Source organism: Octodon degus, unplaced genomic scaffold, assembly GCF_000260255.1.
Source record: "Octodon degus isolate 3935 unplaced genomic scaffold, OctDeg1.0 scaffold00058, whole genome shotgun sequence".
Taxonomy (NCBI): domain Eukaryota; kingdom Metazoa; phylum Chordata; class Mammalia; order Rodentia; family Octodontidae; genus Octodon; species Octodon degus.
The window spans coordinates 2729761-2746228 of NW_004524634.1; the positions used below are offsets into that span (position 1 = coordinate 2729761).

General features: G+C 52.7%; 1 protein-coding gene across 17 annotated transcripts in view; it reads left to right on the forward strand.

Moving 5' to 3' along the window:
- The window catches only part of Dysf (dysferlin), a 233667-nt gene that overhangs the window by 139145 nt on the left and 78054 nt on the right, over nt 1–16468 (forward strand). For all 17 annotated transcript variants that reach the window (XM_023718431.1, XM_004634069.2, XM_004634066.2 and 14 more), the window contains 4 exons: nt 3513–3694; nt 6158–6298; nt 7182–7211; nt 8588–8617. In XM_023718431.1, coding sequence (XP_023574199.1) covers nt 3513–3694; nt 6158–6298; nt 7182–7211; nt 8588–8617 — 383 coding nt within the window. The remainder of the gene's footprint in view (nt 1–3512; nt 3695–6157; nt 6299–7181; nt 7212–8587; nt 8618–16468) is intronic.

The window sequence follows — 16468 nt, forward strand, 5'->3', positions numbered from 1 at the left end:
TTTCTCTCACCTTCATCGCTTCCCCAGTGCCCACACTCTGCAGTGCCTTCGCTTGTGCCATGCTGTATGCCTGGAAATCTCTTTTATCTGTGGCCTGTGTTGGCTGCCTCCTCATTCTTGAGACTCGGGGTAGGAGATGCCCTTTGGGAAGCCTGACTTGATGTCTCCAGACTGCCGGGCCACTCCACCCTTGCACCTATGTGCTCCCCTGAGTTGCCCATCACCTTGCCCCTGTCTCATAAGCGTTGCTTAGTTGCCATTTCCAACCCACGGTCCTATCAATAGCTTGGCCTGTGGCTAGTAAAGTGCTAACTACCACGTGACAGTCGATTAGCGCTTGTATTTTGAATGGATGATGCATTACAGATAATGCGAGCATGAATGTCTTTGTACAAACCTTTTGGTTCATTTTGATGAGTCCCAGGAATATGGGAAAAAGGGTATAAACAGTTTTATGTTTTTCAGGGCACATTGCCCAATTGCTTTTCTGAAAGGTTGCTGGCTTGCTTCCAACAATAAAAGAGGATGCTTATTTCATCAACTGTTTGCCAATACTGTTTTATAATTTTAAACCATTTTTCTTAATTTTATGGAAAACTGTTGCTGGTAGACTAGTTTTAATTTGCATTGCCTTGATTACTAGCGATCTGCTATTCCCTTCCCCTTCTAGGAATGGGACACGTAAGGAGTACTGGGCCGGGAGCCAGGGGCTGAGTCTTGGGCACTTGTGATTGCGGGCTGTGGACTTCACCTTCCTGAGGCAAAACTCCCTCTTCTGATGCTCGTAGTGACACCACCTGCCTTGTGCCCACCCTGATGGATATGACGCGAGATGGACTGGGGTGGTTGGTGGGAAGGCACACGGGAAGAGCTTAGCATATTGAATAGAGAAGTCATCCCTGGAGATCCTAGAAGGGTTGGGCAGCAGGGCTGGGCCCAGACAGCCCCCTGTGGGGCTCAGGATGCAGCCGGATAATCCCAGCTTGGGGCTTGGTGACTGCTCTGTGGCTCCTTTGTGGCAAGGGGTTCTGGTGGGATCCTTGTGTACTCATGGCTGGAGCCCCCCCAGGGCAGCATGTGGTCCTCAGAGAGCTCCCATTCAAGCTTTCCTGGCTTGGTGAGCCCTAGGTGGGAGTGGCTGTGGACACCAGCCCACCTTCGCCTCTATCCCTCTTTGGGAAGCTTGTGCTTCCTCCTCTTGGCTTTCCTGTCAGGATGTTCCCAGGATGCTTCTGTGCGTCCATCTGGCCACCTTGCCATATCGTCATTGCCCACTCCCTGTGTTTTTGGGGGGAGGAGGCACTGAGCCCTGTGAGGGAGAGGCCAGGCCCCAGCACACAGTAGCCCAGTGTCTGAGGCCCCAGGCTTCCAGGCCTGCTCTTTACAATGCCTTTGTTGTGTTTTTTCCTCCCTTGGGCGGGTGGGGCACGTGTGTAGGTCTGGGTGAGTTTTGTTTGAAAGCCACCCCCTCCTTGTCCTCCCCACCCCAGTGCTGAGCTCATTGCCTGAGCTGATGGGGCTGCTGGAAAGAGTTGGCCTGCTCCGGGGGCCAGCGTGGGGGGTGCTGCCAACACCAATACAGCGTGCACAGCCGCTACAATGTGCAATTGTGATCTTTGTGTAAACGCGGTTGGTCTGGGGCCCACACGCTTGTAAAAATAAAGCGTTGGGAAGCACGGGGGGCGGGAACAAAAGGGGCTTTTTTTGCTGGTTCTCTAATATGGTTTTATTTATCGGAACGCGCCCTCTTTCCCTTACTGGAACTGGGAGAGGTTCTCTGCCGAGCTTGGAGCTGATGGTATCACAGCCAGACGGTTTCATTAAATGCACAGACGCCGCTGGGCCCTGCCAGGGGCAGAAGGCAAAGGGCTCGGGGCCAGCCCTGCCAGGGATGGTGCACGGAACAGGGAGCCCTGTGCCAGAGAGGCTCTCCCCAGGTGGGGGTGGCGAGACATGGTGATATTTCTCCTCTGTCCTTCTTCTGCCAAGGGCCTCCCATTGCCTTCTTCTACCCCCAGAATGAGAGCCAACACCAATTTCCTGCAGGAAGCCCTCCATGATTGGCGGTACTATGCTTTTGTGGCTGAGCCAACGGGCTGGCCCCAGGCTAGTGGCTATTTCCTATTAGCCTAAACCAGCATTGGTCAGCCAGTGGGTACCCATGGCTCCCTTCCGTTCCTTAGATGCTCTTAGTCTTACTCTCAGATCCTGCTGTCTCTATCCCTTGTTGGAACCTTGCCATTGCCCTCTTTCCCTGCCTACCTCTCTTGCAATCACTCTCTGCCAGTCCCTCTTCCTACCACCTCCTGTGTGATAGCTCCTCGGCCTCTGTGTGCCCCGGGAGCCTGTCTTGCTTTTCTTTTTGGGAAGTGCTGTCTGCCCATCCCAGCCCCAGTGGTGTGAGTGTGTGTGTGTGTGTGTATTTATATTCCTGCACTTGTCTGAGGCTTTTAAGGCAGAATCTATTGCCTCTGAGGCCACTGAGGCCCTCTTGAGGTCACACAAGGAGCTCAAGGTGGTGCTGGAGCTGGCCTATGGGCTATGAGTGTGCAGGGCATTCCCTCCAAGCTGATGTCCTCTTGAGAAGAGGAGCCCCCTCTTCCAAGCCCTCTGCTCTTCTCTAACGACGCATACTCAGTCCCATGGGATCTTTTGCATTGGCCCCACTTGGGACCCTTTGTAAGGCAGTGTATGGATGGGGCCAGCAGTCTGTGGATGCCTTCTGCTGCACACTCAGCTTTGAGAACATGGCCTTAGAACTGGCTCCAGTGACGCTCTCTTGCTTATGAGACTCAGCAGAAATAGTGAGTGTGGCTAGGTCTCAGGCCAGTGTGGCTGGCAAGCTGCAAAGGAGTTTGGGGGCAGGAAGGAGCTCATGTCTCCCACCGCGAAGCAGCTTGTGAGACCACGCCCACCTAAACCAGTGCCATCCTGGCCTGGACCATTGCCTCATAACGGATCTTCCCATACTCCTTTCTGCTCCTTCCAGTGTGTTCTGTGTGCAGCACCTGGACTGAGCTTGCTACAGGGAAGACCTGGTTGTGTCATTCTGAGCCCAGCATCTCTGCCTTGTTCTCTTTTCCCCAGGGAGCCAAATCCTTCCCTAGGACTCTTCATGGCACTTTGCGTCCATTGCTTAAGGCTCTAATCCAAACTGTGATTTTGTATTTGTGCTCATGCGTGACATTTTGCTCAAATTGTGCTCTTGGCCCTCAGCCTTGCACTAGGAAGGCACTCGGTAAATGCTTGCTGTTGAGAAGATGAAGGAACTGACCATGTAGACACTCACTTCCTCCAGCTGGGTTTTGCCTCACATGGTCAGTCCAGGAAGCAATGCAGAAAGGGCTGCTGGCTGGACTTGGTGATCACTTGTGTGTACTCAGGCTCCGGGTCCCCTGGTGGCCCACCAGCTGGTCTCATGAAGAAATGGGAGTCTCGTGGAGAAAATGGGTTCGGGCATGAATGCTCTTGCTCTAGTGGCAGCTTCAGCTCTTCCCTCCCGGCCCAAACAGATCCCTACGCTATCGTCTCCTTCCTGCATCAGAGCCAGAAGACCGTGGTGGTGAAGAACACCCTGAACCCCACCTGGGACCAGACCCTCATCTTCTATGAGATCGAGATCTTTGGCGAGCCAGCCAGTATTGCTGAGCAGCCCCCCAACATCGTGGTAGAGCTGTATGACCATGACACCTACGTGAGTGTGCCCTCTAGGTTTCTTCGTTCCTCGCTGCCACCCACCGCAGGGATCCAGGCAGGATTCCTCTGTGTAGGTGGAAGCTGAGATAGAGTGGAGAATCCACTACCTGACATAGCAGGTTCCTAAGTACCACATGACCCTGTGGCACAGGCAGGGCCTCCTAGCAGAGCTGTCCATCAGAATTTCCTGCAATGATGGAGATGTTCTACAGCTGTCTAAGATGGAACTGTGCACTGCGTGTGGCCCTGGAACACTTGGCGTTGACTAGTTCAAATTGAGATGCTGGGTTTAACATTTCATTTCCCTTTAAGAAGTTAAATTAAATAACAGTTAAATTAATTAAAATGGGAATTTAAATAGTTGTGGGTGGTTAGTGCTGCTGTTGAACAGTGAGCTCTAGAAGTTTCCCAGGAGGAAGAGATGGCATTGGCTGGAATGTAAGGGAAGGGGAGGCAGGGTCAAGGCCTGGAAGGAGATGCTGGGTGGTAGTGTTGGGGAAGACGGAGGCTGAAGGACATTCCAGCATGGCATGGGGGTAATTGGAAGGCTGTGAGGCAAGGGGTGGGCAGACTAGGAAGAGAAAGAACTGTGAGGCCAGGAGAACAGGAGGGGTGGGATCAGAGCAGCATTTTAAGAAGAGGAAGTTGGATGCTACTAGAAGAGACAGCTTGGCATGTTGCAGAGAAGCTTGGCTGGGGTAGGAGCTGCGTATGTGATGAGAGAGGGGGCAGAGCTTTGGATGTAAGAGTGGCCACAATTGACTATCAGTTACCTGGGTGGGGGTGATGACCAGGGGCTGGTGGAAGGCAGTACTCTTTATGGTCCCCTATTTGGGGCAAGGTGTGAGGGCTAGTGAGGGTGAAGCACCAGCTGGCACTGGGTACCAGAGATCTGGGTTGGGGAGTTCAACCTGGGAGGTCTTGGAGGGAAACACTGGGGCTGTGGGGGCTTGAACAACTAGAGGGAGTGTAGTGAGGTCCATATCAAGAAAAGTTCAGGGCCTGGCATCTTTGGATGCAAGGGGAGGGAGAAGGTGAGAGGCTTGATAGAGGGCTCAGAAGGGGACTAAGCAGAAGTGGCAGGGTCCCAGGCTATAGTAGAGCTATGTGTGGGCCAGCCCACTCACACCTGGTCATGGCTCTTTCTGGAAATATCTTCCAAACCATGTTCCTTTCCCTCTCATCCCACTGCCATCTCCAGCCCAGGCCTGGGCCTCTTTGTCACATTACTGGTTGGCCAACACAAAATCTCTTCCAAAATCCTCCAACATCTTTGTCTTAAAATTTTGCCTCCTACCCATCATGCTCTGCAGGCCAGGACCTGGGAAGGACCCAGGAGAGAAGGACCATGGCCTATTTGGAGTGAGTAGTAGGCTCCAGAGTCCTGGAGGTGAGCTGGTGTTATGCTCATTGCATATTTATTCAGAGAAGTCTGTCCCTGTTGGCCAGGGACCACTGTGTTAAGCTCTTGCTATCCTGCCTGTCCAGTCCTCCTGCAAGCCCCACCTGATCTCTAAAACTCAGAAGTCAAAAGGGTAACACCTGGCCCAGAGCCTTCACTCTGGGTGACTAGTGGTGGTCATTCTAGGGTGGCTTCTGGAGGTGTGGTGGTCTCCTACAGCAGTGTGACTGCAGTCAGGCTGCTTCCCAGCTCCTGCTCTGGGCAAGGTGTGAGGATGTGTGAGGGCCACACCATCATCTGCTGAGACGCAGCTCTGTCCATGGTCCCTAGGGCTTGAGGGATGAACAGTCTCCATCAATAGCTGGAAAGGGGAGAGGCCAACACCAGAGTGGGAAGTGGCCAGTGCAAGGGCAGGGGAGAGACCAGCTAGAGAGCTGGAGTAGAGGCTGTAGGCAGGGAGCAAGGCCTGGAAGGGGAGGTATGCAGTGTGCATGGAGGGCTTCTGCTGACTCTCTTCACAGAGGAGAGTTTGAACTCTGTCCTCTGGCAGCAAGCATGGGGTGAAGGGGTCAAGAAAAGTTCTTGTGTAAAAGAATTAGCTGATGAAAACAGCAGTTTAGTAAGATTCACTTAATCTGAGGAGCATGATTGCAGAGTCCCCATTTGGAAGGTGGAGAAATTTATGGGTGCAGTGAGTAACTGGAAGATGCAAAAGTCCCTGGGAATATGAAAACATGTGTAGCTCAGGGCATTTGGGACACTGCTTGTGTGATCTCAAATGGGTTCAGACCTGAGTTAAATTAAAGGTGACAAGGGTTGGACATCCAGAGGGACTTCTTGACCATGGTGGGAATTCAAGCCTAGCCTAGTGGCTAAGGGTTGCTTGCATCCTGCCTATAAAGGGAGTGGTGGTTGCTGTTTTGCACAGAGGGTACTACCCTGACCTCTGAAATCCTTGTAGTCCAGAAGGTGGGGATGCATGCTTGGTGCTCTCTCTGAGAGCATTTGGAACCCTGGGCAGGAGAGACCCTCATTGTTCTTCCTCTATGCCTGATCCAGGGTGCAGATGAGTTTATGGGCCGCTGTATCTGTCAACCAAGCCTGGAACGGACACCCCGGCTGGCCTGGTTCCCACTGACCAGAGGCAGCCAGCCAGCAGGCGAGCTATTGGCATCTTTTGAACTCATCCAGAGAGAGAAGGTGCGGTTGGTCTTTGTCAAGACACATGAAGAATAGCAGGGAACACATGGCTGACAAGGCTGGTTGGGGATGGGCATTCAGGGCTGCTGGTGTATACTTTCCTACTGCTGCTCAGTGGCATCCTCTGAAAGCCAAGCTTCCTGCTGAGAGACCCACTTTGTCCATCTTTTCTGAGTCAGAGCACAGAAGTTAGAACCCAATGCATTAATGGATAGGATGTTGGAATCTGGAGTGTTAGAGTCCTCTGGCCACTGGGGGTTTTCTTCCTCAACTCATTACAGGTATGATTTCTGAGAGGAGGGAGCATGGGTTAGTTTTCCCATTGCTAACACAGAATACCTAACACCTCCAATTTAAAGGAGGAAATGGTTTATTGGCTCCTGGTTTCAGACCGTTCAGTCCTGGCTGGCTGGATCCCAGGCAGAAACAGCATGACAGAAGGGCCTGGTGGGGCAGAGTGACCCAGCTCACGGTGAGCAGGGGCCTCTGATCTGGGGAAGGGGTCACTCCCTGCAGTGAAGGAATCCCTGGAACAAGAAAGGGTAGGATCCTGGGTCCAGTGCTGGCTCTTACATGGACTAGGTGTGTGACTCTGGGCAGTTAGCTTCCTACTGTAGAATAGGAGGCTTGCATTAGAGCTCTGCCTTTGAACCTGCTCTTGATATATGAGCCTCAACGTGTAAATAGATTGGGTCAAGGGTCTGGTAGAGCTGATTTAGTTGTCCCTCTGCGCCTGCCTTTCCCAGAGGCTACAGGCCCCTTCCCCCCACCCCCCAGGCCGGGCCTGGACATATCCTGTAGTATAATTTCATGTTTGCTTGGCTAGGGCAGCTGGGCCTTGAGGGACAAATACATGACTAAAACCCCTCTTTCTCTCACATAGCCGGCCATTCACCATATTCCTGGATTTGAGGTAAGTTTTATGCTCTTCTTTCCTTTGTTAAGTTGGTTATCAGTCTCCCTCTGAGATAGGAAGGGGCCTAAAACACACACTGAGATAGGAAGGGGACCAGCAGATCCAGATCCTGTCTCTGTGCTGCGTGGGGTCTGGGTGGGGCAGCTGCTGGGGTCCCCATCTTACTCAGTTTCCTTACCTATCCTTCTTCCTTGAGAGGTCTGGGACTCCTGGATTGCAGATACCTCCTGAACATCCAGCCGGTGGCTCTTAGCTGGGCTGTGCAGAACACCTTAGGCAGCTTTGAAGCTCACCCTGTAGTCTGGGCTCTGAAGACCCTACCCCAGACCAAACAAAATGAACTTCTGGGGTGCCTTCCACATCTTGGTGTCTTCCAACATCACCCAGAGGCTTTTACCCTGCAGCTGGGGCTGAAAACCACAGACTTAACACCATGAATAGAGAAAATGTGGTCCCTACCAGCCACCAACATCATCTGGGATATGTTCGAAATGCCAGTTCTTGGGTCCCATGTCAGAGGTTCTGACACCAACTCTGTAGGTGCAGCTTGGCACCCTGCGCTTTCACTGCCCCTCCAGGGTCTTCTGGTGCACTTTGAGTTTCAGAAACTCTGATGTATGCTGAAGCTCCCAACTCACTCTTCCCACTTGACCCTGTATTCTCTTCTGTACCAGTGGTGGAGTCTGCATCTTTTTCTTTTTGTGGCCTCTCTCCTTTCTGGGTGTCATAGTAGAAAACTGGGCCTTTGTCTGATACCAGGCTTATTCAGTGTGTTACACAAATCTAGGCCAGGTTCAGCTGTGGCTGTGTGGGTTCTATTTGGACACCTCATTGGCTGCATGAGGTTTAAACAGGTTTTCCCACACTAAGCCATCTTTGCCACCCCTGTTCCACCCACCCTTGCTTCTCCCCTGGCTCCTGCTGCTCTTTTCCTGTCCTACCTAAGCTCGAACCCTCAAGTCTGTGAGTCCTGGAGACTTCCAGGTTGTTCTCAGCTCCTCAAGTGTGCCCTGGTGGGAAAGTACCAAGATCTGCCTTCTTCCTGGGGCTGCTGCGCAGGGTCCCAGGCCCTTGTCTCTTACTCTTCTAACTCCTGTCACCTCTGTGGCTGTCTGAGCTTGGGTTTAGCCTTCCCCATGAGTTACATTGGCTCCAGGTCCAGAACACCTGCTTTTCCAGGGATCCCATGAAAAGTATGGCTAGGGAGCATGTTATCCTTATGCTTGATGGGAGGTTTCTGTTACCCCTCTTAGTGGCAATGTCTTTATGCTGGTCTCTGGCCTATCCTACAAGTTTTGCTTACTAACAGAGACCTTTTACCTCCCTGCTCCATACCATCTCACGGACCACAACATCTCATGATTGTGTTCCAGGTACAGGATACATCTGGGATCCTGGATGAGGTAAGATAGCTAGAAGCTGTGACCTGTGGCTGGGGGTGGGTGGCAGGATGATTCAGAGGCAAGGGAAGGCCAGCCTCTAAGCAGATGCCCCATACCCTTCTGGTCCCTGGCTGCCTAACAGGCTCCTGTCACATGGAGACTTGTGTAGATTTTAGTCTGCATGCTCTGCGTAGATCTGGGGCTGCATGGGGTGTATCCAGGGCTCTTTTCTCAGAGGGTTGCTGCCCTCTTGGGGGCAAAAGCAGACTCATCCCAACTACTCAGACAACAATATCTAGTTGAGTATATGGCAACATGTTTTCAAGATTAACATGCTCAGCAGGGGCCACAGTAGTCAATGAAACCTCCAGAAGGTGATGGGAAACATGTCTTTGGTCCAAAGGGCCTTGGACCATGGTGAGGCCTGGCTAGTTTGGGAGATAGGGTGGGTCCAGGGTCCTTAGAGCCTGAAGTGTAAAGTTGCATCTATTCGAAGCAGGCCATGTCCTTCGGGAGAGAGTCTGTTTCCTTGCAGCCTTTTGTGTATCTGTGAGCAGATAGTTATGAGTGAGTTGGGGTCAGAGGCCCCCGTACAGAGACAGGAGGAAGAGCTCTGTGCAGAGGGGCATTTGGGGAGAAGGCAGCTACTTCCCGCCACCAGGGAATCCCCAGGCTGGGAGCAGACACTACTTGACATTTTCAGTGCAATTTGGGCTTGCAGCGCAGGATCAGGATGTGGGCTCTGCAGGCCCCGCGCCCCTTACCTCACTTCCTTTCCCTCCCAGACCGAGGTGGGGTCCGCCAAGTGAGCTGGCCTTAATTGCGCCTGACAGGCAGCCTCCTGCTTCTGGCTGCAGTTGCGAAAGACTGCCGATTTGGAAAGGGAGGCCGAGTCCTGTCCAGGGAAGCAGCATGGAGCCCTCGCTCTTGATTGAGAGCACTCTGTGGCCAAAACCCACAGCCGGCTCTGAAGAAGACCCAGCCCAGGGATGAGTTATTTAAAAAAAAGTTAAAATCCTTAATAAGTGGATTTGTCATATGTAACAGGGAGGGCTCAGATTCAGAGAGCTGGGATCTGGCTGTCGTCCGATGGTCAGAAAGCAAATCAGAACGGCTTTCTGGCCAGATCCTGAGGAGGGCCTAATGACCTTCATAGGGCCAGCCAGGCAGCCGCTGAGGCCTCATGTGGTCAGCAGGGCCAGCAGAGAGCAAGCCTGGTGGTCTCTTGGGTCCAGGGCCTGGCTGAGCCAGAAGGCTCAAAGGGTCAGACGCCCAGTAGGATGAACGGAGCATCATCTGGTCTGGGGAACAACCCCACAGATGACTTTGAGTCTGCTGTCATTCCCAGGGGTCTCACCCTAGCCCACTTCCTTCTCATTTGAAGGTTAAGCTTCTTGTCCAGATCCTGGGTTCTTCTTGGCTTTGAGACTCCGCAGGGGCTTGGTGGAGTCAGGTTGGTCCTGCTGCTGTGCTGCTCCTGCGAGCAAGCAACCTGTTGCCCCAGCAGGGCTTTTCTGTCTTTGCTGTGGTCAGGCTCCCGCCTTCCATTCTGCCCCTTCGAGGCACCCGGCCTTGTGCTGGTCGAGAGTGCTCCAGCTTCTCCGCTGCTGGTGGGAGCCTTGCAGTCTGGGAACCTGGAAGGGTGGGTAGATTGTTAGGAGGCTGTCTGGCTGCAGCCTGTATGGGTTGGGAGGTGAGGACCCGGGAAGAGACCAGCCGGGGGGCTTTGGAGACAGTGAAGACTGGTTTGAGAGTGGCTTTCCCAGTGAGGGCTGCTTCTGAGCTAGTAACTGTGAACAGAGACCCACAACGTGCTCACGAAGGAGATGTAGTACTATATGCTTGCGCTGAGGGCTCCCAGGGGAGGGAAATGGGGTTGGTTTCCTGGAAGAGCTGACATTGAGCTAGAGTTTGCAGCAGGGCTTGGAATGCAGGGTGAGAGAGGGCCTTGGGCTGGGGCCAGTGTGGTAGGCAGCAAGATTTCCCCTCTCCTAGACACTATACTATCCAGAACAGCTCTCTGTGGGGTGCTTGGTAGGGAAGTGGACTGAAGTGTAGTTGGTTAGAGACTTTGCCAATGGCTGAGGTTTGGGAAGCCTGCGCCCATGCAGGGAGGGCTACAGTGGGAAGGGCCCTTGCCCTCTCTCTGGCCTGTTTGTCTTTGTCTTTCCCTCTCTCTCTGAGCCTCTTCCCACCCTTCCTTCTGTCTCACCCTTCCTCTGTGTGTTCCCTGGCCCATCTCCCTCCTTCTCCCGCCTGCTCCGAGTTCTTGTCTCATTTCTTTTCCTTTTTGTCTGGAGAACAAAGGCGGTCCACACTGCCAAGGGGAAAGAGTTCAAAGAGACTGCAATTTTAGATTTCCTGAGAACTGGAGAGTGTGTGTATGCACGTGCAAGTGCGTGCCCGTGTGTACACGCGCGGGAACACGTACGCACGCACAGTCAACAGGAGAGGTGCAGGTGGGTTCCTCACTCACTAGGACCCCAAGGATGCAGAACACGTGTCCAGGAAGACCCCTTCCCCCAGGCGGTATTCGGTCCTGATCATTTTGGGGGATGTAGTTGTGCCCTCTCTCCTGTACCTGGCAAGGGTGCCCTTGTAGAAAGGATTACACGCTTTGTGGCTGTTTTCTTCTCAGCTCAGGGGCCAACCAGATGTCACCCGTCTAACCTTGCAAGCCCAGGCCACAGATGTACCCGAGGTGCTCTTCCGTACCCCTACATCCATTGGAAGGAAAAATTTGGTGTTTTGCAATCAGGAAAATAAACCCAGTGGTCCCCATCCCCCTATTCCTCTCCCAAGGCCTTAATTTAAAACACTGTTTTTCCTGGGAAGTGTAATTAGAGCAACATGTTGTTCCTAACGAGCTGGGTGGGGCAGGCAGACAATGGAGCCCTCCCAGCCCGCCTGGCTGCCCCCTGCGTGGAGCTCCCCTAGGAACCAGGATGTGAGGTGTGGGTCTTTGGGATACTGGTGGCAGGGTAATCTCAGTGGCTGGAGAAGCTTATCAATACTTTTGCTGCCCCAGGAAGGGGTACCTGTCTAGTCTGGTATCACCTAGACCATGGGGGAAGCCCTACTGTGACTCAGGGCTATGGATCCTTATGCTGGACTGGCCCCGGGACACCAGAGCTGAAGAATGGCTTCTGTTTTCATCCGGGAGAGCTTTGTCCACAGGATCTGAGCCCTCTTGCTCAACAGCCTGCCCCCCTGTAAATCCAGATCTGCCCTACATGCAGGGTGGGCAAGACAGAGGCAACCAAATGTGGCTTCCACTAAGTTGGCTTATGTCATGCTGCTCTGTGGGAAGCCTGTGGCCCTCCAAGTCCCAGTCACTCAGAAGACAGAATTGGATGTTCTGGTCACATTTGTAGTCTATAGCCGGGCTCTGCCTGGTACTGCTGCTGCTGCTGCTGCTGCTGCTAAAGACAGTCTAGGTTCGCTTCTTCTCATTCGTAAGGGATCATCCCTGCGATAGCCCTGCCTGTTGGGATCCTATCCCTAACCCCTGCCCACCACCCAGAGGCTCTACCACTGCTGTGGGAGTAGGGGGTGGCGATCTCTGAGGCTGGTCCAGTGACCCCTGATGGAGGAAGCTCCATGGGCGCCTGTACCTGAAGGATCGTCTTCACCGCCGGAGCATGATGTGACCTGAGATAGACAAGAGAGGCAGCTGAGAAGGGATCAAACATGTGTGACAGAAGACGGCAGCCAGTTGTCCCGAGATGGGGAGAGCCATATGGCCACAGTTTCCTGAGGGTCCCTGTTGCACCACCCTTGAGTGATGGGTTTTAGACCTTCTCTAACTTCCAAGAAGAGGGGACACTGCTTTGGGAGAGGGGAGTTTGTGGGGCCCTTAAGTTGGATGTGGCCCTCTGAGCCTGCCCCGCTGTGGCTGCTCCACTCGTAACTCTTGGGAGAAAATCTCCTCAAGATGAGGTCTTGGCGGAAGCAGGGTTTGGACTTGGCACCATTGCTTTCTTTTAAAAAATATTTTTATATATGTTTGTGATACATATTGCATTCATCTTGGGGAATATATATGTATATAAAATTTGGTACAGGGTCTCACTACACAGGTTGGACCCGTAGTGATCCTCCTGTTTCAGCCTCCCCAGCACCAGGATAACAGGCATGCACTGCTATGCCCAGTTTTGGTGGCCAGCTTGGTGGGTCTTGGGCAGGGCCAGCATAGCATATGGTGCCAGGGATCCAACCCAGGTCCTTGTGCTTGCCAGGCAGGTGCTTAGACCACTGAGCTATCTCCCCAGCCTCTGTATATATAAAATAATTTTTAACCCCCACCACACTGTCCCTCTGTCCCCTACCCTCAATCTCCTTCCTGTCTCTGTGAAGTTTATGTCCATTTCTTCCCATCTTGCTTTTGTTTATCCACATCTTTATCCTTCCCCATCTTTCTGTCCTCCTGCCCTCCCTCCTTTTCTTCAGTTATCCATTCGGTATCATTTGTTTATCAGATGGGGGTATAACGTATCCCAGTGTGCAGCAGTGCCAGTTTCAACAGTCAGATGAACACAGACTGTGGCACATGGTGGTGGATGTGAGGTTCAGTGGGACTAAGTACAAGTGACTGTGGGCGCTATGGGGAATCAAAGCTCAGTGCACCAGGAGCGTCCAGTGGACAGCTGAAGTCCAACCAAGGAGGCAACCAAGTGAAGTACCTTCCAGAAAGAGGGAGCAAGGAGTCCCAAATCTCAAAGTTAAAGACAGCAAAATGCCTCTTGCCACCTGTTAGTGTTCAGAGGAAAGGGTTGGGCATATCTGGGGAGATAGCTTGTCAGTTTTTGGATTTTGGAGAGAAAGTTTATGGGGTAAGAGGTACTTAGAGAAGGTAACAGGAAGGAGCCAGAAGACAAAGGATCTTGGAGACTGTGTTGAAGTTTGTGTTTACCACAAGTAGGTGGGGAGACTTTCCAGGGTTTTCAGCAAAGAGTAGCACCTTTAGAAAGCTATCCCTTTCTAAACAGGCATGGCATGTGTTGGTGGTTGAGAGGAGTTGTACAAATCAGGTGCAGGGAGACCACCTAGCGGGTGCTGGTGGATCTGGACCAGAGAGGGTGCTGGCTTGAATCAAGAAAGAAAGCAAGCAGGTGGGTCTTAGAGCTACTCAGGACATGAGGGCCAGTGCTTGGCAATTAGTCAAGCGTGAGATACACTGGTGAGGCCGCAGAGGAGGGACAGAGCATGTTTGTGCCTTTTGGCTTGGTCCTCTAGGTGCATGTTGGGAACACTCTCTGAGATGGTACCTGAAGAGAGCAGGTTTTGAGAGGCAAGGATAGAGAAGCTAGTTTTAATAGAGTTCAATATGAAAGGCAGTCGAATGCAGGGAGGAACTGAGCAGAAAGATGATAGGAGTAGGGAGCCTAGGGCGTAGGTGAGATGACTGAGAGAGCAAAGCCAGGGAGGGCTATGGAGCCCTGGCATTGCAGGGCTGGTGGGAGGGTGAGGGGAGGTTGCCAGGGAGACTTGGCATCAGAAATAAGAGCAGCTATCAGTGACAACTAGGGAGATGGATTTAGGAAGCACAGTGAGGTCAGCTGTGGGGGCGAGGGAGGCGAGAACCTGCAAGTGTCACTGGGGTGAACCACTGGGAGGAAGTGGTTGACTTTGGAAAGGGAAATTTCCAGGTAAGGGGTGCTGGGGGCAGCAGCAGAGGGTAGAGAGGTGGGGATGGAGGGAGAAGGGAAGAAGAGGGCTGCTGAAGGGGGAGCTGAGAGGGGTGTGTGGATGGATTTGAAAGATAAGGGTTAGGGAAGGAAAAGCTCAGGAGATAGAGTGAAGAACTGGGGAGGATCAGCTGAGATGGGGTTTGGGAAGTCAGAGAGCCTTGCGGAGTAGTTCCACAGAGTGAGGCGGTGTGCGGTGCATGACATCGGGGGGTGGGGAGGACTGTGGTGGCAGCTGGCAGGCTGGGTGGAGGGGGACATGAGATTGGGCTCTCAAGGGGGTAGAAACAACTGGCCTGGGACTAGAAGATCCTGAAATCCTTGGGGACTGCAGTGCGGACAGAGATGGCCTCAGACTAAGGAAGTGTCCCTGGACACATCTCTAACCTCTGCCTCTGCTTCTCTTCCTCCTGCCTCCGCGGGCCTGGCTCCACAGCTGTGCGCTCCTGCCTTCTTCCTCCAGGGCCTTCTTAAAACGGTACTAGTGCTCAGTCCTCTTGAGTTTGTTCATGTCCTGCACAGTGAGCGGGTTTGGGGTTGGGGGAGCTGGTCCTCAGCATACAGAGAGGATGCCAACGCATGGAACTGGAGGGGGCCTGGAAGGAAGGATGGCCTGTGGAAATGTGGGCAGAGAGGAGACTGCCCAGAGTGTGGGCCTGGAGAGGACAGACACGGTGTGAGGGAAGTGTGTTTTCCTTGGTGAGTGTAGCCATTTCTCCTTCCTCCCCTCTTGGTGGACTAGGGCTGACCCCTCGCTTATCCCTCCTTTTCCTGCTTTTTGTTGTGGACTTTTGTCCTTAGCTCTGCCATGGCTGGCGATTAGCCACGAAAGGCCCGAAGCAGGCCTTGAAGTGCAGCCCCTCCTTGGGGAGGCCACTCCTGCCCATCACCATGTCAAACTAGGGGGCTCCCTAGTGGTCCCCTGCTGCAGCAGTTCTGGGGGCCCTGGGGCATCTTTCATGTGATGTGCACAGCACCCCCTGGAGTTGTGCACTGAGACATCCAGCCACACCCCTCCTCAGCTAGTCAAGGCAGTAGGAGCTTCCCACAGGTTGTCAGCACAGGTGGCTGTGGGGCAAGCGACACACTCCTACTTTACATCTTGATGATGGGGTTTCTAGGACTGAGCTTCTTCCTGCTACCGGTTAGTGAAGTGTGGTGTCAGCCATGTGTCACTGGACCGGAAAGCTGGCTCTGGCTGACTGTCACGTTTCATGGAGATGCGGGAGAGCTGGCATTTTCCTCTGCTCCAGCTCGTCTCACCATCAGTGTTAGAGCGTCTGTAGATGGGGTACCTGCCATTGTTTCAGAAGTCACTTGGAGATTGGATCCAGTGATTCCACTATTTGTTAATGAGATTGTACGAATCTAGCTCAGTATGCCGCATGCCCATTGAAGTCATGCTTACTATTTCCTGAATGTCAGGGCCTCCATGTGTGGACGTACAGGTTAGGCACTGCACAAGGGCGCTGAGGCTAAGAATGTGCGCTATCTAGCGGACACCATGTATTTGTATTTATTATAAAATTTTTCCAGTAGGTGGCACTAAAGTGTCTTGTCCTAATAAATTTATAAACTGATAATTTTCTAGTCTTAAGAAAAAGGCTTCTTACCCTAATTGTCACAAAGGCATCATGAGCAGTATTAGTAGGAGTTTACTTCTATTCCAGATACTAAAAATACATAGGTTTTAACTTCAATACTAAGCATTAGAGATTGATAACTTTTATATTCATTTTATAGATCTAATAAAAGCCGAGCTACAGAGAGGTAAAATAACTCATTTAGCTTCATAAATGTGGAACTAAGATTCACACCCGGAGCCTGTGCTCCTCACTATAGCTAATGGAGTTAATTAATCCCCTCCCACACTCCTGCTCCCCCTTGGTTCTTCCTAGTCACTGGGTAGTCTGGCCCAAGCCTTCCTGGCCAATCCAGAGCAGGCTGAACTTGGCACGTGCCTTATTATCTGTGGCGATGACAGAGCCTCACTAGGGGTGCACTTTGTTCCCCCAGGGATGATGGATGCCCTTCTCTCTTTTGTTGTTTGCTCTGAGCTTGCTGGCTTTACAGTGAGCACACTCTGTTCTCACGGGGACAGGTGTGAGAGCTGGGGGTTTGGGAGTGGGAGGTACGTGGGCGTGGCTACGGGGGATGGGAATCCAGCTGGGTCTGCGCGGGGGGT